Source organism: Schistocerca nitens, chromosome 1 (genome assembly GCF_023898315.1).
Source record: "Schistocerca nitens isolate TAMUIC-IGC-003100 chromosome 1, iqSchNite1.1, whole genome shotgun sequence".
NCBI lineage: Eukaryota > Metazoa > Arthropoda > Insecta > Orthoptera > Acrididae > Schistocerca > Schistocerca nitens.
This window is the reverse complement of record NC_064614.1, coordinates 508,693,013-508,716,088: the sequence shown is the minus strand read 5'-3', so window position 1 is coordinate 508,716,088 and position 23,076 is coordinate 508,693,013. Positions and strand designations below refer to the sequence as shown.

The 23,076-nt window shown below is 45.2% G+C and overlaps 1 protein-coding gene across 1 annotated transcript in view; it reads right to left on the bottom strand.

Moving 5' to 3' along the window:
- The window catches only part of LOC126257532 (uncharacterized protein ZC84.1-like), a 118,283-nt gene extending 96,419 nt beyond the window's left edge, over positions 1-21,864 (bottom strand). The window contains exon 1 of the mRNA XM_049955574.1: positions 21,783-21,864. Coding sequence (XP_049811531.1) covers positions 21,783-21,864 — 82 coding nt within the window. The remainder of the gene's footprint in view (positions 1-21,782) is intronic.
- Positions 21,865-23,076: the final 1,212 nt, after the last annotated feature.

Below are 23,076 nucleotides of genomic sequence, written 5' to 3'. Positions count from 1 at the left end.
TTCTTCTGCCATACATTTTCCCCCTTCTCCGACAATATTCCTTTGCAATTTCACGTCATTCTGACTAGTGGTGTTATTTCTACAGCGGTTTGAAAGTTTAACTTTAGTTACACTACTGTCCATTAAAATTGCCACACCACGAAGATGACGTGCTACAGACGCGAAATTTAACCGACAGGAAGAAGATGCTCTGATATGCAAATGATTAGCTTTTCAGAGCATTCGCACAAGGTTGGCGCCGGTGGCGACACCTACAACGTGTTGACATGAGGAAAGTTTCCAACCGATTTCTCATACACAAACAGCAGTTGACCGGCGTTGCCTGGTGAAACGTTGTTGTGATGCCACGTGTAAGGAGGAGAAATGCGTACTATCACGTTTCCGACTTTGATAAAGGTCGGATTGTAGCCTATCGCGATTGCGGTTTATCTTATCGCGACGTTACTGCTCGCGTTGGTCGAGATCCAATGACTGTTAGCAGAATATGGAATCGGTGGGTTCAGGAGGGTAATACGGAACGCCGTGCTGCATCCCAACGGCCTCGTATCACTAGCAGTCGAGATGACAGACATCTTATCCGCATGGCTGTAACGGATCGTGCAGCCACGTCTCAAAAATGGTTCAAATGGCTCTGAGCACTATGGGACTCAACTGCTGTGGTCATCAGTCCCCTGGAACTTAGAACTACTTAAACCTAACTAACCTAAGGACATCACACACACCCATGTCCGAGGCAGGATTCGAACCTGCGACCGTAGCAGCAACGCGGCTCCGGACTGGAGCGCCTAGAACCGCACGGCCACCACGGCCGGCTCAGCCACGTCTCGATCCCTGAGTCAACAGATGAGGACGTTTGTAAGACAACAACCATCTGCACGAACAGTTCGACGACGTTTGCAGCAGCATGGACTATCAGCTTGGAGACCATGGCTGCGGTTACCCTCGACGCTGCATCACAGACAGGAGCGCCTGCGATGGTGTACTCAACGACGAACCTGGGTGCACGAATGGCAAAACGTCATTTTTTCGGATGAATCTAGGTTCGGTTTACAGCAACGTGATGGTCGCATCCGTGTTTGGCGACATCGTGGTGAACGCACATTGGACGCGTGTATTCGTCATCGCCATACTGGCTTATCACCCGGCGTTATGGTATGGGGTGCCATTGGTTACACGTCTCGGTCACCTCTTGTTCGCATTGACGGCACTTTGAACAGTGGACGTTACATTTGAGATGTGTTACGACCCGTGGTTCTACCCTTCATTCAATCCCTGCGAAACCCTACATTTAAGCAGGATAATGCACGACCGCATGTTGCAGGTCCTGCACGGGCCTTTCTGGATACAGAAAATGTTCGACTACTGCCCTGGCCAGCACATTCTCCAGATCTCTCACCAATTGAAAACATCTGGTCAATGGTGTCCGAGCAACTGGCTCGTCACAATACTGTGGTATCGTGTTGAAGCTGCATGGCAGCTGTACCTGTACACGCCATTCAAGCTCTGTTTGACTGAATGCCCAGGCGTATCAAGGCCGTTATATTACGGTCAGAGGTGGTTGTTCTGGGTACTGATTTCTCAGGATCTATGCCCAAACTGCGTGAAAATGTAATAACACGTCAGTTCTAGTACAATATATTTGTCCAATGAATACCCGTTTATCATCTACATTTCTTCTTGGTGTAGCAATTTTAATGGCCAGTAGTGTATAATCACGCTGTACTTTAATCGTCAACAATGTCTGTTCGTAGTGACTTTTGTCAGTTATGTTTTTTATAACTTATGTTGTGAAATATTGAAAGTGAAATATCTATATTCCAGCATTGCATGTGCATACACAATAAAATGAGTTGTCCAACATTTCGGTGTATAAATTTCATTCACATACAATGTTGCCATGTTTGATCAAAATGTTTGCATTTTCTCGATAGAAGTTACTTGGTCCATCTTGGTGTCAAACTTTTACAGATTTCCAGCCATAATCTTTCTTTTATTTGGCGATCACTATAACTATTTTCAGCCATAATGGCTATGTTTGTAAACCGTGACTGTCTGGGAAAATTATTTATTTCAAGTTTCTGCTACCTGTCAAAAGTGACTGGTAGCAGAAACTTGAAATAAATAATGATCACTATAACATTTCGGTTTTTTGACGTACAGCACAGATCGACATTTTACCAAAGATGTTAATGCCTCGGTATTAATAATTTCTGTCACACTGTGCAGTAACCGCCCGACCGAAAACAAGTGGATAGGACATAAAATTCTTCTCGGGTATGCAGCCGGATCATGACGTCTTCAAGACACAATATTTCTGCGGTCCAACTGTCCGCCATCATCAGGTGAGAGCGCTGGTGCACAATCTCGCCGAGATTGTGCACCAGCGCTCTCACCTGATGATGGCGGACAGTTGGACCGCAGAAATATTGTGTCTTGAAGACGTCATGATCCGGCTGCATACCCGAGAAGAATTTTATAAATTATTACGCCGGGAAAGCCTTCGTAGTCACAAGTGGATAGGACGATAACTTTGTGTCTTGCTGCCGATTTTTCGATCGGACATGCACATACTTCAACATAGCGTCACTGTCGTAGCAAAACGATCCTGTGCTCGGTCGATCGAAAGGTCGTTCGAGCGCGCCCGACTTAAGTGAGGAGATAGGCGAACCGGGAGAGGTGTCGAGTGGCGCATCTGCGGAGCGGGCCGGAAGGCGCCGTCCCCTGAGTCACGGAGAGACGGCCCGCAGACTTTCGCACTTGCCGGCTGCTGGAAGGTCGTCGGCCGCTCAGCGGGAGGCCCAGTTTTAAAATACTCGCGATGCGTGACGCGCCGCACCGCGCGTCTGCGAACTGCAGTGCGCGCTGTGACGTGGCAGGCGGTGTCTCCTGCCACCAGTCCGGCGTCTGCGTCACTTTGGCTAATGGAGCTGTCCTTCCTTTCTCCAGTCTTAAGGCCCAGACACGCGGCGCCACGGATCGCAGCGATCTGTCGCATGCGATATCGCCTACAGTCGGTCGCTCACCTTGACACCCAAAACACGAGCGATTTGCCAAGCGGTTGCAGTTAGGATTACGAACTCTTTGTCGAGAAGTTGTGCTATGGTAAACGAGCTGCCACGTTTAGCGGCAGTTGCAGTTGATTGCCACATCCCCGTGAATACTTCTAAAATATAAATTTAAAATAAACGATAATTATACTTCATTAAACTTGCTTTGAAATGCTTTTCTTGGTAACTGTAGCCTACGTTGCAGAATATACTACATTTGTCACTGACGCCAAGTGCGTTGTGTACATCTTTCCAGTGTACTAATATAACTTGCTTATTAGTTCTCCATTATATTCGTCTTCTAGAATAACTCCAAGTATTTACAGAACTGATTTACAATCTCGACGTTTCTTTGCCGTCAATAACAAGACTACTGATTGCTATAATTCTTGTTATAAATTGTATGAAGGAGAGTTTGATTATATGAAATGACAAGGGATTTTAATACAGCTGTATAATAGATTTGACCTCAAGATATAAATAAAAATGCCCTCTGAACTTTACAGTAGGTACGCATGTCACTCTGTTTAGAAGCGAAAAACTGTAATAAGGCGTGCACTTATTTCATGCATATCTCTGACATCAGCTGGTGACCTTGTATAAATACTATTACTATGAACTCCCCATCAATTCTACTTCTACAGCACAAACTTCAAAATGGTAGTCACTGCAAAATCGGAGAATGAATTTCTTATTCTTTCTTATTACAAATAGCAACTTCGACCTCGAATTCACTTCTCAGACTGGTTCGTGGTACCTGATAACTATAAATTCTAAGTTCTTACTCAAAGTCGGCAAAGTGAAACAAAACAAAACATCACAGGTAATCTTAATAAATACAGGAAAGAATCGCAGCACTAGTGCCAGATATCCCTGCTTACCGGCCTGGCAGCCACGTTACATGCACGAATCGATGTAGTCCATCAGATTGCATGGGATTTTTATGTAACCACCGATCACCGACCTGTCGCTGTGGTTTGCCCAACACGTGTACTTTTTAGATTAATGTAATATGAAAAATGAGCTTCGTGTTTCTTACAATGCATTTGGGCAATTTAGAATTACCTATTTTGGCCTCTTACAAGGGAACCTCCCCATCGCACCCCCCTCAGATTTAGTTATAAGTTGCCACAGTGGATAGACCTTGAAAAACTGAACACAGATCAGTCGAGAAAACAGGAAGAAGTTGTGTGGAACTATGAAAAAAATAAGCAAAATGTACAAACTGAGTAGTCCATGCGCAAGATAGGCAACATCAAGGAGCGACAGAACACAGCAGCGCCGTGGTCCCGTGGTTAGCGTGAGCAGCTCAGGAACTAGAAGTCCTTGGTTCAAGTCTTCCTTCGAGCAAAAAGTTTAATTTTTTTATTTTCAGACAATTATCAAAGTTCAGGCACTCACACATAATCAACTTCGCTCTCCAAAATTCAAGGACATGTTCAGATTTGCTTGGACATATGCAGGATTTGACGGTCTACACACGGAAAAATTTGAAAACGTAAAAAACATATGTTTTGACAGAGCACAGGGAAAAGTGTGCGAGTGTGAGACTTTTGGATTCATTTTTTGCAGTTTATGTGACAAACTCTTATGTTTTCGTCACTTTTTTGGGAGTAATTATCACATCCAAAAGAAAACCTAAATCGGGCAACGTAGAAGAATCTTTTTACCCATTCGCCAAGTGTACAAGTTAGGTGGGTCGACAACATATTCCTGTCATGTGACGCACATGCCGTCACCAGTGTCGTATAGAATATATCTGATGTTTTTTCCTGTGGAGGAATCGGTTGACCTATGACCTTGCGATCAAAAGTTTTCGGTTCCCATTGGAGAGGCACATCCTTTCGTCTACTAATCGCACGGTTTTGCGGTGCGGCGCAAAACACAGGCACTAAACTTATTACAGTGAACAGAGACGTCAATGAACGAATGGATAGATCATAACTTTGTTAAAATAAAGAAAAATATTTCGCTTGAGGTGGGACTTGAACCAAAGACGTCTCGTTCCGTAGCTGCTCACGCTAACCACGGTACCACGGCGATTCTTGTCTCGGAATGTCCATGATGTTGCCTATCTTCTCGTGGACTACTCAGTTTGTATATTTTGCTTATATTTTTATAGTCCACACAACTTCTTCCTGTTTTCTCGATTGATCTGAGTTCGGTTTTTCAAGGCCTATCCACTGTGCCAACTTATAACTAAATCTGAGGGGGGTGCGATGGGGAGGTTCCCTTGTTAGAATGAATTCAGCAAACCCGCAATACACGCCCTGGAAAAAGTAATTAAAATTTGTATAGCTGGGGTCATATTAGGCTGAATGACACTAAACGCAGAGAAACCGGACGTCTAAAACCTTATTTTAGTGGCTGTTGCAGTATAATAGACATGTTGAGGTTCTTAGGTGCAAAAGATTTCGACCTTCAGAGATGGTTCTGCTCACTGCAGAAAATATGTATTAGACATGACCTGATGATGGTTAGTTTTGAAAATAGCCAGTGCTAGTCAGTGAACTTTCCAAAAAAGCCGTTCACATCGAAATAAGTAAATAATCACGAGATACGCCGATAAGGAAAAAAGGACAAATAAAATTAACCATTTCCTGGTCTACAATGACCCAAAATGAATATATATTTCATTGAGCCTCGTGTTGCGATACTCGGGTAAAAAGAAAAGACTTTTCATCAATTTAGGGACCCTACTCAGAACTCGGCTACAGAATAAACTGCCACGTAGCGTAGCACTGCGGGAAGACACGTGGGCAAGCAAGACTGCTTTAGCTTGCTTGGGAGTTAAGCATTCCGCCCGTTTTGCTGATACCGTGCGACAACCGGCCTGCCTAGCTAACAGAGAAGCATGATGCAGGTTAAAAGCGGAATGTGTAACCACCTGGTTGTGGACTGGGAATGAACGAAAATCAAATGGCTCTAAGCACTATGGGACTTAACTTCTGAGGTCATCAGTCCCTTAGAACTACTTAAACCTAACTAACCTAAGGACATCACACGCATCCGTGCCCGAGGCAGAATGCGAACCTGCCACCGTAGCGGTCGCACGGTTCCAGACTGTAGCGCCTAGAACCGCTCGGCCACCCCGGCCGGCTGGGAATGAACAGTTTCATTACACGAAAATATGGTGACATCGAGATGAGCTGCGATACTTATAAGCTCGGGAAAATCTTGGTTTCCCCAGTCGTACTGAGGAGATGAGGTCTCATTTTAGAAAATCGTACTGAGAACTTAAATAGATAACTTTCAGTTTCACTGAGAGTATCATCAATTAAATTCATTTCTGGTGCTTTTTGTACGTTTAAGGAAAGTAAGTATAAGAATTAAAATTAAAGAAAACGTATGTCCTGTTCAAGAGCTTCTACACTCAAGAGCCAAAGAAACTGGTACACCTGCCTAATATGGTGTAGAGCCCCCGCGAGCACACAGAAATGCCTCAACACGACGTGGCATGGACTCGACTAATGTCTGAAGTAGTGATGGAGGGAAATGACACCGTGAATCCTTCAGTGCCGTCCATAAATCCGTAAGAGTAAGAGGGGGTGGAGATCTGCTGGCTGAAAGGCATCCCAGATATGCTCAATAATGTTCATGTCTTGGGAGTTTGGTGGCCAGCGGAAGTGTATAAACTCAGAAGACTGTTCCTGGAGCCATTCTGTAGCAATTCTGGACGTGTGAGGTGTCGTATTGTCCTACTGGAATTGCCCAAGTCAGTCGGAATGCACAATGGACATGAATGGATACAGGTGATCAGACAGGATGCTTGCGTACGTGTCACCTGTCGGAGTCTTATCTAGACGTATCAGGGGTCACATATCACTCCCACTACACACCCACAGACATTACAGAGAGCCTCCACCAGCTTGAAAAGTCCCCTGCTGACATGCAGGGTCCATGTTTTCATCAGATTGTCTCCATACCCGTGCACGTCCATCCGCTCGATACAATTTGAAACGAGACTCGTCCGACCAGGCAATGTGTTTCCAGTCATCAACAGTCCAATATCGGTGTTGACGGGTCCAGGCGAAGCGTAAAGCTTTGTGTCGAGCAATCATCAAAGGTACACGTGTGGCCTTCGACTCTGAAAGCCCACATCGATGATGTTTCGTCGAATTGTTCGCACGCAGACACTTGTTGATGGCCCAGCATTGAAATCTGCACCAATTTGCGCATGCGTTGCGCTTCTGTCACGTTGAAAGATTATCTTCAGTCGTCTTTGGTCCCGTTCTTGCAGGACCTTTTTGCGGCAGCAGCGATTTCGGAGACTGATGTTTTACCGGATTCCTGATATTCATGGTAGACTCGTGAATTGGTCGTACGGGAAAATCCCCACTTCATCGCTCCCTCGGAGACGCTGTGTCCCATCGCTCGTGTGCGGACAATAATGTCACGTACAAACTCACTTAAACCTTGATAATCTCTCTTGTAGCAACAATAAGCGATCTAACGAACGTGTCAGACACTTTTTGTCCTATGTAGGCGTTTCCAACCGCAGCGCCCTATTGTGCTTGTTTACATGTCTCTGTATTTGAATACTCATGCCTATACCAGTTTCTTTGGCGCTTGAGTGTAGTTAAAAAATTAGATACTGCAGGATTTGTCTGCCTGATATTCTGTAACAATATTGTAAATCATAAAAACATCGAATCCATGGATTTCCACAGTCGTGCTTCACTTTATTACTCGATTCTTTGTTATCAGCACACAAACATTAGTACATATTCTGTGCGACACGATTTAAGGGTCACTTTCTCGAAACCACATAATTGTCTCCCGCTGCGACGCAGAAGTTTGAAATTTGTCGTAAAGGTGCGTACAGCCTTCCTCCGTAGCTTCCTTTCTAATGGGGCAAACGCGTGTCGCCCCTCGTCGTCGCCCTCGGACTCGGCAACGCTTCAGACAGCAATGTGTCGACACTGCGAAAGAAAGGCCACAGCTCAGACGTTCATGTGAGGTGTATGGTGACTTAATGTCACACTGACACCAAATTTCACTACAACTCTATCCTACGCCACCGTGGACGAGTCGCACGAAGGTGAGCTCGTCACCGCTCCCCCAACCCCCTTACCTACGTCTCACTCATTCTCTTGACACCTCTGCGATGGAGGTCAAAACCACGACGTCAAGCGTTGAAATCACACGGTTTTCTTGTGGGCACCCGAGGAAAACGTTTCAGACACACTGTCGCTGCCGGCCGGTGTGGCCGAGCGGTTCTAGGCGCTTCAATCTGGAACCGCGCGACTGCTACGGTCGCAGGTTCGAATCCTGCCTCACGCATGGATGTGCGTGATGTCCTTAGGTTAGAGAGGTTTAAGTAGTTCTAAGTTCTAGGGGACTGATGACCTCAGATGTTAAGTCCCATAGTGCTCAGTGCCATTTGAACCATTTGAACCACTGTCGCTCTGTACGGACACGAAAAGGTCTCAAGGGTTGACATGGACATAAATGACTTCAAGGAAAACACACCTTTCCTTGATTCCCTGATGTTTCGCGGTCGAAAACGACAGTTTGCAATGCGATGAGCAGCAGGACGACGTTCTTAACAATCTCTGACTCTGCTGACACCACCCAGACGACTGAATCCTTCTATGAGGACATCGTGGGCCTGCAAGCCTATTGTACGTGATTGGAGTGTGGTGCGACGACAATGTTTGTTCCGGTATACGCAGTGGAACCACTAGGGACTGTTCAAAACCATTCGACGACATCTGAACATGATTCGTAACAGCAAAGGATGTGTATGCTTTTCCAGCTCTAATATCACGCCACAGGGCGGCACGAAACAGGCTGCTGAATGTAGCGTGTTCACACATTTCGAGGTCAGTACGCCTATGAAACGTTATCCTTTCCGACACCACAACGTCAGGACAACCGAAACGATCATGTTCCTAGGTGCATTACATACTCCTATCCCTCCTCATATGATGGTGCGTCCAGAATCACCACATTACGTTGCTCCAGTCCCTACGCTCTCGGCACCACTGCAAACGATGGGGCCGATGTGCGGGTGTTAACGGAGCATAGCGTACTGATCATCGAGCAAAGAGACCTCCCCCATGCAATCGTCATCCACTGTGCAGTGGGGGACTGCGTGCCTTGCAGTTCTGTTAAACATGGTTGCAATGGCATCCGCTTCTTGACGTGGATCACTTCTTGCCTGTTGCACAGTGTAGCAGTCACCTCCTGCTGTAACTGACCGCGGTCGACCACCTCTTCTCCTTCGGGCATCAGTGTGTGTGGTTCGGAAACGCTCCCCGTGCACGTGAACCATTGCTGGGCTACACTCGTTACACTTCGTCCCTCTTCCAGCTACTTGGTGGTTCTTCCCCGTTTGAAGTGATGATGATGATGATGATGATGATGATGATGATGATGATGATGACGACGATTTGAGGCGAGGGGCGCTCGACATCATGGTCATCAGCGCCCTTATGAAAAGTCAGCATGCTAATCTCATGGGGGGAGGGGGGGGGGGGGAAGCGAAGGCTGTCCGTACATGTGGAGCACTTTGTAATGTAGTCTGCCTCCCTTCCCCATCAATTTAGGGGTGAGGCCTGACAGCTCACAAAATTTCACCACCCTTGTAACACTGCAATCAGTATCTGCGAGGACAGTGGGCAGATAGCGAGGATGGTGGGCAGATCTCCATCGAGACTGGCGGCTGCCCTAATATCAGTATATAGCACACACATTGCCAAAATATGCTGAACTGAGAGTTGCACGCCACAAACTTCACAGAGTGGTGGATCCTCCTGCCGGAGGAGGTAGCCTTGTGTTAAAGGGATACTCCCGATGCGCAGTCTGGTAAACAGAACCTCCTACCAGCAGAGAGGCTGTCATGAAGTCCGCCATGCCTCTGTGGTCGATTTGCGCGAACGCAGTTTGTCGTCTGTCATCTGCAACCATTCAGTTTTCCACTGACGCATCATGCGTCTGTCAGAAAATGAGAAGATTGCGTGCAACGGGATGGGTCATTGATGGACAGCACCATCCCAACATGCTTCCTTGGCGGCTTTGTCAGCCATGTCGTTGCCCTGTATCCCAATGGGGCCAGGCTCCCAGTAAAAGATCCTCTCCTCTCCATGCTGTTGCAGCCACTGTAAGGACTCGTGGATGAGCTGAATCAGTGGGTCTACTGGATATATTTGGCGAGGTGCTTACAGTCCACAAAGCGACTCGGAATAGACAAGAAACCTTCTACGGTGATGTCTGTGAACCCACTCCAGTGCTATTAGAATACTATATATTTCCGCATCATAGTTTGTAAATTGTTCCGGAAGGTGCACTTTAAAAACCCTATCAGGAAAAACAGAAGAACAACCGAGGACATTCTCTTGCTGGGATCCATCTGTATAAACAACGATAAAACTGCGGTACATACTTACAATGGACGAAAACAAAGTTGTAAAAACAAAATCTGGAGAATAAGTTTTCTTGTATCTTTAATGTCTGACAGATCCAGAACATTGAGACAATCTGTAGCACGTATCCCAAATGGATTGGTCGCATGGAACCGATTCCTGAACAGCCATTCTAAAGTGGGCTGGACCCCTGAACGAAATGTCAATCACTGAGGTGACGCTGAGATTTTCAGCGCCTGTGGAGCCAAAACGATACGTCGCCTGATCCAGAGTGGTGATTCACCAGACTCTGGACGCAGGATCGAAACTGGGCTCATCCGAAGGCTACTCGTGTGAAGTCATCCAAATCTTTTCTCCAGGCCGTGTTGTAATTAGGAAAACCACCACATCTGCGACGCAACTTGCTTCCTGTTGCGGGTCTAACCCCATTTTGCGCTGCAGTCACGCTGACCTCACGTCGTCTGACGTCCAACTTTCTGTGGACGACTGGGAGACCTCTGGCAATATGGTTCCGCACTTTAATGTATTTCCACTGAGCAGTTAATATCTTACCATGCTTTACCTCTCTCGTCCTTAAGTTTCGCAAAGTAGTTGCGGCGCACGAAGCTCTAGTCTGAGAGGAAGAGATTAGCCTTGACGGGCCGTGCCACACTAATCAGAATACTGGGGAACCTCTCAAAAAAGTGGCACAGACATTAGATTCCGCCACTATCGCTGTTCGCTGCGGCCACAGAGGTCGGTACTACAGAGTTGCGTCGCCTTCCGTCAAGCGGCGCGGCGCGTGGAGCGACTGAATGGAAAGCCAGGCCGGCGGGCGCCCCTGACTCAGCCGCTGAGGTCACGGCGGCCGCCTTATCGGCCGCTTTTGGCACCGCGGACCATGTCCACGTCCTGTCCGTGCCCCACAGTGGAGCCGTCCGGCAAGTGGCCAGCCAGCGTTCTGTGCGCATAATGCGCGGAGCGGCAACTCGCACACAAATGGTCGGCACGAAGGACGGCAGCTCTCGCCAAAGGAATTGTCTGACGCCACTCACTTTCTTACCTCCATGATGCGCTTAAGTTTGACATGTTTCGACAGCTTGTGTACTTGGCAGTATTGCAATTCTGATACTCATTTGTGTGACCATGACATCTTCAGAGACTTCAGTGAAAGCAAGTTTTATGGAGTATAAAAATTCTAAAGGCAACAACTCATAGATATGTTTACAAACAACCGGTTTCGACAAACTTTTCTGTCATCTTCAAGCCTGCAAAATTTCTTACGAAACTGTTCATTTTGAGTTGGACCTCAAGCCAACTTCTCATGTAGGTGTAGACATTTTATCTGCGTGACAGCTTGGCATGAGTTCTAACTCGAAATAAACACATTTTGTAACATAAATTTTTGGAGAGCTGAAGATGACAGCAATGTCTGTCGCAACAGGTTGTTTGTAAAGAGAGAAACATTCATGCGATCTTGGGTTTTGAAAGGTTTTATCGAGTGAAATAGGTCGCTCCTTCTAATTTCTCAGCATGAGAAAATTCAATGAAAATCTTATAAAGACTGCCTATGGAAAATACAGAGATCATCTTGTAAAGCTTTTGAATTACATGTTTCAGCCTCTAGCTACACATATTGTATTATTAGCGGTTTCAACTTATTACCAAGTCATCATCAGCTACTCTGTTTTTAAAAGAGGAAGACAGTAAACTACTAGGAAATTAAATTACAAATAAAACTATCTTCTATACACAATTATACGAACCACATACCTGTAGTACCAGACTAGTAGCTGGTAGTCGCAAGCGTGCACTAACAGCCTCAGTGGAACAACTGTTACATCAAACTACTATTACGCGCTATTGAGTTAAGCGTTGTTTTATTACGACTGTTTAGTGTACACCTGCGACCAAGAGCTGGAGCAGGTCGTTGTGGTCTAACCAGGCTCTAGAACACATTTAATTTCTCAACTCTAATTGTCAAATACGAGGAGCGTCCAATAAGTAATATAATACTTTTTTTCCTTGGCCAATATCTGTTGAAAAAATGCCGAATTTGTTGTGGAACGCCGTGATATATTTCCGCTTCAGCCCCTACAGTTTCACGAAGCCCGATAGGTGGCAGCGCCGTACATATCCTTCAAAAGAGGGTCTGTGAAGGATGTGTTTTCCTGGCCGAGAGCTGTCACTGAGTTTCTTTTGTCGGAAAACCAGAGCATAGCAGATACTCAAAGGTGCTTTCAGAATGTCTACGGAGACCTGCCACTGAATAAAAGTAGTATTTTACTCTAAACTACTTCAAGGATAGGGAAGGAAATCAGCTGTGTTCTCCACAACGGAACCAACCCGGCAGTCATCTTCTTCGATTTATTGGATTACGGAAAACCCAAATCATAACGGCCAGTCAGAGTTTTGAAGGTGGCTCTTCCACAATTCCAATGCAGTGATACAAAATCTCTTGGAAAGCCTTTGCAGTCACCTCTCCCGTACACCTACATCTGCATACATGCTCCAAACAATTTCTATTCCTCGGAATTTTTCGAAGTTTGTCATTAAACTAAGATGTGTCTTTTCCGTCCTTAATCCCCTTACTCGGCACATACTTCTCCAAACCGCGATTTCCAATCAGTTTAAACTTTTCCCATAATTCCTCAACGTCCATTCACTGTCTGCGTAGGGTGCTAACAACTGCTTATCTCCTTTTTCCAGCACCAAAACTCCCATAGCCTTCTTGATGGCTTTGTTAACTTGAGTAATCGTCTTCGTCATGATGACTTCATTATGACAAATTCCTGTCTCTACGTGACATTTTCGTTATGATTAGGCCTGGTATAAAATACTTCCACTATGGGTTGCCGAATTATCTGCTCAAGACAGCTTTCGGAAAAGTCTTCAGAATACCTCACAAAGAATGAATTCATAGACGTCCCAGTCTATACTCGGGAGGTTAAAGTTGCCTCCAACTAATACTGAATGACTGGGGTTCTTCTGTGCTACTGAGGGTAAATTTTCTTTGAATGAGTCTACGACTGTTACGGCGGTATCCCGCGGCGGGTACAAATATCCGATGATTAACTTGAGATCAACTAGGCCGGTTACTCGCTTCCAGATAACTTGTCAATCAAACTCAATTTCCATCTCAGTAGACATAATATTTTTGTCGATTACAATTAAGAGTCCCCCTCCTGTGAGGTGCGACCTGTCATCACGATATACATTCTATGCCTAGTTAAGTACTTCGGAGTTTTCTACTTTTGGTTTTATGCAGCTCTCAGTACGACCACAATTTGCGCATGATAGCTATTCTGGAAAGCCGTAAATTAAGGGACTTCCTTACGAATAATTTGGCATTTTACTGTTAAAATTTTGACATTCGAAGTGTTTTTATGGTTTTAATTTCTTTGAAATCTAATTTTACTGTCTACCTACCGACTGACGAGCATTCGTAAGAGGGCCTCAGACTATGGCTGAGCGTAAAAAACCGCTGAATAGCCTCCGCAAATATATACATCATCTGTGTAGTGCACCCCTGTCCTAACAGGTCCAAAAATCTGCAGCCAAGAGCATCAAAGAATCGATGGAGCCTCTGGTTGAGACCATCTGTTCTGCTCCAAAACAAAGGACCCCAAGAAATTCTGGATACGATACAGCAAATTTTAAGCTCTGCTTGGACACTCTGGCAAGGGAAACAGTCTTTAGTTGCCAGCTGCCTGTACGAACTGAGGTTGGTCTCAGAGCCCAAGGCGTCATTGGTGCCGACGTGAGACACGATTTACAGGTGACTGCACCGTGCACGCTCGCTAGCCACAGGGTGGTCCTTCTCCAAATCTCGGAAGAGGCGCCCTCCCTCGGCAGAGTTACCGAGCGCACTTTGGACTTCTTTCCAACCCTGGACGCTATTTCGCAGAGGGGGTGTATAACGCGAATCATATTGAGTCTCTCGATAACTAGCAAACTCTTTCCTCCTTATGCTTGCTCGAATCCTGCTGAAGTAGCGATCACTTTTCCACTCACAGGGTGAACTGGCGAGGCCAGGCAACCGCCGGCGCTCCGCCTCGAGCGATGCGAATGCTTTGCAACGTGCAACCCACACTGAGGTGAGAGGGGTCGGATATACAGGGTGAGTCACTTAACATTACCGCTGGATATATTTCGTAAACCACATCAAATACTGACGAATCGATTCCACAGACCGAACGTGAGGAGAGGGGCTAGTGTAATTGGTTAATACAAACCATAAAAAAATGCACGGAAGTATGTTTTTTAACACAAACCTACGCCTTTTTTTAAAATGGAACCCCGTTAGTTTTGTTAGCAGATCTGAACATATAAACAAATACGTAATCAATGCCGTTTGTTGCATTGTAAAATGTTAATTACATCCGGAGATATAGTAACCTAAAGTTGACGCTTGAGTACCACTCCTCCGCTGTTCGATCGTGTGTATCGGAGAGCACCGAATTACGTAGGGATCCAAAGGGAACGGTGATGGACCTTAGGTACAGAAGAGACTGGAACAGCACATTACGTCCACATGCTAACACCTTTTTATTGGTCTTTTTCACTGACGCACATGTACATTACCATGAGGGGTGAGGTACACGTACACACGTGGTTTCCGTTTTCGATTACGGAGTGGAATAGAGTGTGTCCCGACATGTCAGGCCAATAGATGTTCAATGTGGTGGCCATCATTTGCTGCACACAATTGCAATCTCTGGCGTAATGAATGTCGTACACGCCGCAGTACACCTGGTGTAATGTCGCCGCAGGCTGCCACAATACGTTGTTTCATATCCTCTGAGGTTGTAGGCACATCACGGTACACATTCTCCTTTAACGTACCCCACAGAAAGAAGTCCAGAGGTGTAAGATCAGGAGAACGGGCTGGCAAATTTATGCGTCCTCCACGTCATGGTAATGTACATGTGCGTCAGTGAAAAAGACCAATAAAAAGGTGTTAGCAGGTGGACGTAATGTGCTGTTCCAGTCTTTTCTGTACCTAAGGTCCATCACCGTTCCCTTTGGATCCCTACGTAATTCGGTGCTCTCCGATACACACGATCGAACAGCGGAGGAGTGGTACTCAAGCGTCAACTTTAGGTTACAATATCTCCGGCTGTAATTAACATTTTACAATGCAACAAACGGCACTGATTACGTATTTGTTTATATGTTCAGATCTGCTATCAAAACTAACGGGGTTCAATTTAAAAAAAACGTAGGTTTGTGTTAAAAAACATACTTCCGTGCATTTTTGTATGGTTTGTATTAAACAATTACACTAGCCCCTCTCGGTTCGTCAGTATTTGATGTGGTTTACGAAATATATCCAGCGGTAACGTTAGGTGACTCACCCTGTATTGGAAGGTGCCTCGGCAGCAGAGTGCGTGGACAAGACAAATGACAACTGAGGTGTCCCATGCGACGCGTTAGTTCCCTCGACGCCGCTGCACCCTGAGGTAGCAGTCTGCAGACGGCTGACCATAATCGACAGCGTTTTCAGCTGTTCCCAAACTGCGGCCAGCTTCTCCTGCGTCCGCACTCAGCAGACACTCTCTTTATCCATCATACCATTAAGATACGAATGAAAACAACAGGTCATTCCATAAGTCATGGCAACTATGGTATGTTTTGCGATACTGAGATAATGCGACACAGTGAGAATTCCACGATTGGCACTGAACCGGTATGGCAGTGTGTATCTGAATGCCAACATAAAATAGGGTTGCAGTACAGGAGGGCAGGCTGAAATGAAAGACGAAAACAAGTATTGTGCTCCAGGATAGGCACCCAGTGCATACTGACCGCGTTGCCAACGATGGGCAAGGTATTGGGTGCCATTGGTATTGCCATCAGTGTGTGGAACTTGTCACCGAACTGCCACGAGGACATTCACCCTGTCTGCAAAGCGCTTCCCATGCGATGGTACCCTCAATTGTGGTATGAGATAGAACTCGCATGGGTTGAGGTTCGGTGAATAGGGTGGGCGCAGGAGAATGAGTCTCGTACAACGGCCAACCTCACGCTGATTATTTCAGGCACTGACACCTCGCATGCGGTCGCAATCTGTCGCTTGATTTCGGTAATGCTTGCCGCGAATGTAGGTACTGCGATTACGGTAATGCCACACGTTCGCACGATAGACCTTGACTTATGAAATGACCCTCATATTTGAGCATTGGATTTGCGCTATCAAACACGTTAAAAGCACAAATGTGTTCTACCAGAAAACAATGATGCTGTCACAGACACCAATTCACTGAGCGCTGGCAGGCAAGCAAATACGAGTACCAGTGGTGATGTTTGTATATTCAAACCTACATGACAGTGGCACTAAGCTACACTAAAAAAACTCCAAGCTACGACGACTGAAAACAATAATAAAAAGAAAGACCCCTGTGTTCTTTTCGACAGGTATTTTCTGTAAGAGACTTGTCGAAAACAATGCCACTATAGAAAACGTTCGAAGTTTTTGTTGTTTTATTCACATTTTCTGCCTATCAACTCCAAAAGTGATGTTCATTTTACTATCCTGTCTTACACTTACATATTTTGGGTGTATTTCCTATTGACCGTTCAATGGCAGTTATACACCTACGGGAATAAGAATGCACGGATTCTGATATTTCATCCTGCGAAAAATTCAAAGGAGGTCACTGATGCGGAACCATATAGCGACAACGAATTAAACTGGGAAATCACGTAAGAGGATTCTGAGATAAATTACATAACAACAAAAACATGTTGCTTTGTAAAATGAAGGAATAATTTTCACAGTTTGAACATGTAAGGCACGTAGACATCGAAATTAATATTTACTGCGAAGAATGACAGTACCTCCCGCGTACCCTCACAGTCGCCTATTAGATATCATATTTTTCAGAAGTGAGAATCTTTCTGACAGCAAAGAACGTTCTTCACATTTATAATCCGCTGTCAGTAAATCACACAGTGTGTGATGGGATAGAATCAAAGCTAAGTCTCTAGCAGCTGTTACTGTCTTCAAAACGTACTGTCACCTCATACGTACCTCCCAATAGTTCGAATTTTACGGACTTGGAATTACAACAAAACGAGTCTAAATACCACTGAAAAAATCTTGTGTCTGTTCGTGGGCGACCGTAAATCAAACAGTAGCTATCCGATGTAGCATCTAGTGCAACTTTTCCATTAGTACCTCTGGCCAAAAACACAATAGGAGATAGACCATATAAATAACACGCTAATCTCTTCATACCTGCTCAAAGACGCAGATCTATTTATGTAATTATCAGAACAAGAAAGTAAGCAAAATAATCAGCTCATTCACCATCGTCCAGCAGTACGTGACAGAAGTTTTGTCTGAAGAACTGAACTTTCTTTATGCTAACTTCTACTTGTAACTCTGAAAAGAATTTTTTGTAGCGAGACAACCAAAAGCATGAAACAGACGTCGGCCACTGCAAGAGGATAGCAAAGACACGTGATGTTTGTAGAACAAAACAGGGTCGTTGACGTTCACGGCTTCCTGGACCGGGGCATGATTACAGGCATAATTAAGAAGCTATCACAGGGCCAAGCGGAAGTCATTCCGCATAAGAACACGGGCCGCTTTCACAATTCAAGAAACAGGTTTCCTCCGACAACATAGCCGGCATGTTTTTTATCCATCGAAGAGAGACAATCACACGTGGTGCAACGCCAAATCTCTGACACGTTTCCATTCGCGTTCAGACCCCACCTCTCGTACAAGATGTTTGTTTTAACGCGAGACGACCAAATATCTCGAAAGCGTACGAAAAAAAATGTTCGAGGTGAAAAGCTAATATTAGTAAATGGGACATCTGTCTGCTCTACAGTTGGCCACTTCCTTCCACCCCTCCTGCGTGGGTGAGGCCAACTTAGTATTTTCAAATGTGATAAATCTTCATTTTAATTGAGTATTCGGAGTATAAGCCAAAAAAGTACGTTCAGAGTTGTCAAACCATTGTTTCCCATTCGTGGCAGATGCTGCTGTGATCGAGAAATATTAGGTGAGCCTGTTTTTGCAATTAAGAACCGATTCATTTGCTTCTATGTTCCATTCACGATGGAGATATAAAGATTTGTATTCTGTTGTTTGATTCTGATCTTCAAACGTTACTGAATGTTGAAAATGTGACTGTACAACACAGCTAATATGGCTACACACTGACATTTCTAGCATATATGTAAGCTACTTGTATTGGTTGTGGTGAGTCCCTAAATCATCGGAATGCTCTATTTCGGTAGCCGCCCTCGAAATCCGCCATCAGCTTGACTGATTTCGGTGTGTATTTCCATTCAACAGCCGTAACTCTTGCGCTGGCCGCTCCGCAGCTACCGGGAAAGTAGAAAAAAAATGGTTCAAATGGCTCTAAGCACTATGGGACTTAACATCTGAGGCCATCAGTCCCCTAGACTTAGAACTACTTAAACCTAACTAACCTAAGGACATCACACACGTCCATGCCTGGGGCAGGATTCGAACTGCGACCGTAGCAGCATCGTGGTTCCGGACTGAAGCGCCTAGAACTGCTCGGTCACTACGGCCGGCCCGGGGTAGTACAAACCACAACCATTGTAATAAGATAAAATGTTCGCGACAGGCGCACCTACCATGAATACTCACCGAAATCAAGTGCCCCGATGGTGGGAGGCAAAGCAACTCACTAAAACATCCCGATGGGAACAGAAAAGTAGTACATCCACATCGTTGTTTCTGGATCACGCTAAACGTAGTTTCTAATCAGACACTGAAAATGCTATCCATAAGGTACTGTACAATCAAACTTGCAACACTCAAGTAACGTTTGAACATCATTATCGAGCGTTAGAATACAAAGGTTTTACATTTACATCGTAAATAAACTGTAGAATGAAATGCATCGGTTCTTAATTGCAAAAACAGGCGCACTTGATGCTTATTGATTACAATGCCATCTACCACGAATTGAAAACAATGGTTTGAGTAAACAATACGTATTTTTTGGCGTAGAATCCGAATATGCGATGAAAACAAGGGGGTTCCCATTTAAAATACGAAATCGATCCCACTCACGCAGGAGGGGAGGTTGGGAGGTGGCCAGTTGTAGCACAGACATACGTCTCCTTTACTAATATTAATTTTTCACCTAGAATGTTTCTTTCGTACAATGCGTCGTTTTCGAGATATTTAGTTAAAACAAACACCCCGTATATTGTCTGACATGATTGCTGCAACGTAGAATGTCATGGGCAGTAGCATGTTGTATTCTGGGAAAGCATTAGTATTAGTTAAAACTGAAATGAAAAATGATGATCCACTACATAAATGTACTGGAAGCTTTACATTTAGCATTTAACCACTTTCTAAGCGGCTGCTAAACAGGACTGAAAAATGTCATATTAATGACAGAAGCTTAGTTAAACAAGAAAAACATTATACTGCAAATTATTCTTCCTTTGTTACTTGGTTGTCGTCTATTAACTAAGCGAAGGACTCGTAGCTCGTAGTTACCAGGTAAAACGTAATACAGGTAGGAGATGCAAATAGTAGGCTGATACCCCGCTAACACAATTTGTGTGTTCGAAAAACTTCGTCTACCTTCTGGTTCTCATATAGAATTTTCTTGTTTTGGTTTAAACTGATTGCAAAGCTGCTTAATCCAATCATTGCAAGCAAATATATGACTTGACAGACAATGAAAGATCAATGATAGCCTGTCATCGTTGCTTACCGCACAAGTTGCTGATGACGAGGAATCAGCAGTTAGGATATGGAGCAACAAATGCTGTAATCACATAAACCAGGTGCGGAATAGCAGTTACTCTAAATTTCACTGAAAGTATTTTAGGGAAAGGTAGGAATAATAGCATAATAACTGTTTATTCGGGACAAACACCAACTCAACCTACTAAATTTTGGAAATTTTTTCAGGGACCTTTTGCTTAGTAATTGCGAATTTGGGACCCACGACGTTCAGTAACTCGTTGCAAAGCGATAACGTACTTACGATTTATTCGGTTTGTTAACCCAATTACCGTAGTTTCCGTCAGAGCATCTTGACAACAATGAAAATACCTGTAATACAAAATCACAAGGAACATACAACACGAAAGGATCCAGGTTCTCGGAAACGCGAAAGTGCTGTGATTATGGTGAGGTCACTGCGGTGCAGGAACAGCACACCACAGCGTCCTGCGCCGGTCTTTCCCTGCATTTCGTGATCCCATACTCGAGGTGTATATCCGCCAACACTTCATCAGTACACTTATCCATACTGCTGTGCATTACTGATAAAGTCCAACTGTCGGTAAAACAAACGTGGGACGGAAGAAAGCAGTGCAGAATGCAAGCTTGAGGGCGAACAGTAGAAGTGAGCGAATGGAAGAAAATTGTTTCCAACAAACACATGACACGTATCTTAGACAGTTGCACTCTTGTGTTGACAATTTAAGTGAACTGTAGAGGATGTTTTCGTGACGATGCTACAAACTTTCAGAAATGATGGCGAAGGGTAGATGTATTAATTTGATTTAAGAGACCCCTTCCGGAGACTACCGAATCAGTTATAAGCGGAAATCGTTCTGATACCTGTAACGGTGGAATACATGTAGCGGTACTATTTTTGCTACGGCTGCAACATAGGCAACTGTCAGACGTGGTAGTATGGAATAAAACAGGAAAAAAAGTCCAGTAAATATCGACTGTGAAACTGACACCTTAAGACCTAGGAGCATTTGTTCAATAGAAATGTGTTTTACAGTATCGTTGAGGAACAAGTGTTGTTAGCTCTTGAGAGCCCATTCTTACTAGACTTTTTTTCTTTTCTTTTTTTTTGTCCACTCTACCACCTTTGAAAATTTCCTACTCTACAATCGTAGGAACAACAATTTCGGGACATGTCACTGTTAGAAGTATCAGAACGATTTGGGCTTATTAACTTTCGACGAGATCGTTTCCAGACCAGGGTCCTTTAGCTCAGATTGATAAATTTAGTCTCCTCAATCATACTGAATTTTGTGACATCGTCACGGAATCAAAGCGTAGATACAAATGTAAATGGGCGTAAGAAATCAAACGAAATGCGAAACTTTGTAACGAACCGCCGGAGACGACAGGCACCTTGTGCTAAAATAATCAGAAAATATCGACGAACAACCTCCGAAATATTGTCTGTCCTGCTCGGGGTCACTTCGTACTCCCTGAGGAGAAAACCAGTCGAAGAGAGAGGCACTCCGAGCGTAAAGTTGCTTTCGACGAAACCAGCTGACACAGAGGAACACACAAAACACACGTGACGCCGCACCGACGTACAGCAGCGCGTGTCGCGTGAACAGACGACGTCGGCCGGATCGGTGGCAGGTTGGCGCCTCCCGGCCGGTGCAGAGTCCGGCGAGTGCTCACCTGCCGAGGCGGCGCGGCCCAGCAGCAGCAGCGGCAGCAGCAGCAGCGGCAGCGGCAGCCGGCACAGTCCGCGCCGGCCCATCGCGCTAGTGCGCCAGCCGCCGCCGGCCGCCACGGCGCGACGCTGTGACGTCAGCGCCCGCTAGCGCCGCCACCGCCGCCGCCGCCAGTCCATGTGCTCGCCGCTGCTCCACTTCCTGCCGCGGGCGCAGCAGAAGCCGTCGGCCACCGGCAGTCGCCGACCGCCGGCGCACCCACTTTGCGGTGACAGCCTCTCCTCGGCGCTGTACCCTGCAATGAAGTCGTACAGCTCATGGGCACTGTGCTAAGCGACGGGAGATTCTGCATGCACTACAGATAAACACTGTTTCCCTTTCATGCCCCTCGACTCTTACAACTGCCATCTGGTTTCTGTACAAATTGAAAACATCCTTTCGCTCCCTGTATTTAACCCCTGCCACCTTCAGAATTTGAAAGAGAGTATTCCAGCCAACATTGTCAAAACCTTTCTCTAAGTCTACAAATGCTAGAAACTTAGGTTTGCCTTTCCTTAATCTACCTTCTAAGATAAGTCGTAGGGTCAGTATTGCTACGCGTGTTCCAATATTTCTACGGAATCCAAACTGACCTTCCCCGAGGTTGGCTTCTACCAGTTTTTCCATTCGTCTGTAAAGAATTCGCGTTAGTATTTTGCAGTCGTGACTTATTAAACTGATAGTTCGGTAATTTTCACATCTGTCAACACCTGCTTTCTTTGGGATTGGAATTATTATATTCTTCTTGAAGTCTGAAGGTATTTCTCCTGTCTCATACATTTTGCTCACCAGATGGTAGAGTTTCGCCAGGACTGGCTCTCCTAAGGCTGTCAGTAGTTCTAATGGAATGTTGTCTACTCCAGGGGCCTTGTTGCGACTTAGGTCTTTCAGTGTTCTGTCAAACTCTTCACGCAGTATCATATCTCCCATTTCGTCTTCATCTACATCCTCTTCCATTTCCATAATATTGCCCTCAAGTACCTCGCCCTTGTATAGACCCTCTATATGCTCCCTCCACCTGTTTGGTTTCCCTTCTTTGCTTAGTACTGGGTTTCCATCTGAGCTCTTGATATTCATACAAGTGGTTCTCTTTTCTCCAAAGGTCTCTTTAACTTTCCTGTAGGCGGTATCTATCTTACCCCTAGTGAGATAAGCCTCTACGTCTTTACATTTGTCCTCTAGCCATCCCTCCTTAGCCATTTTGCACTTCCTGTCGATCTAATTTTTGAGACGTTTGTATTCTTTTTTACCTGCTTCAT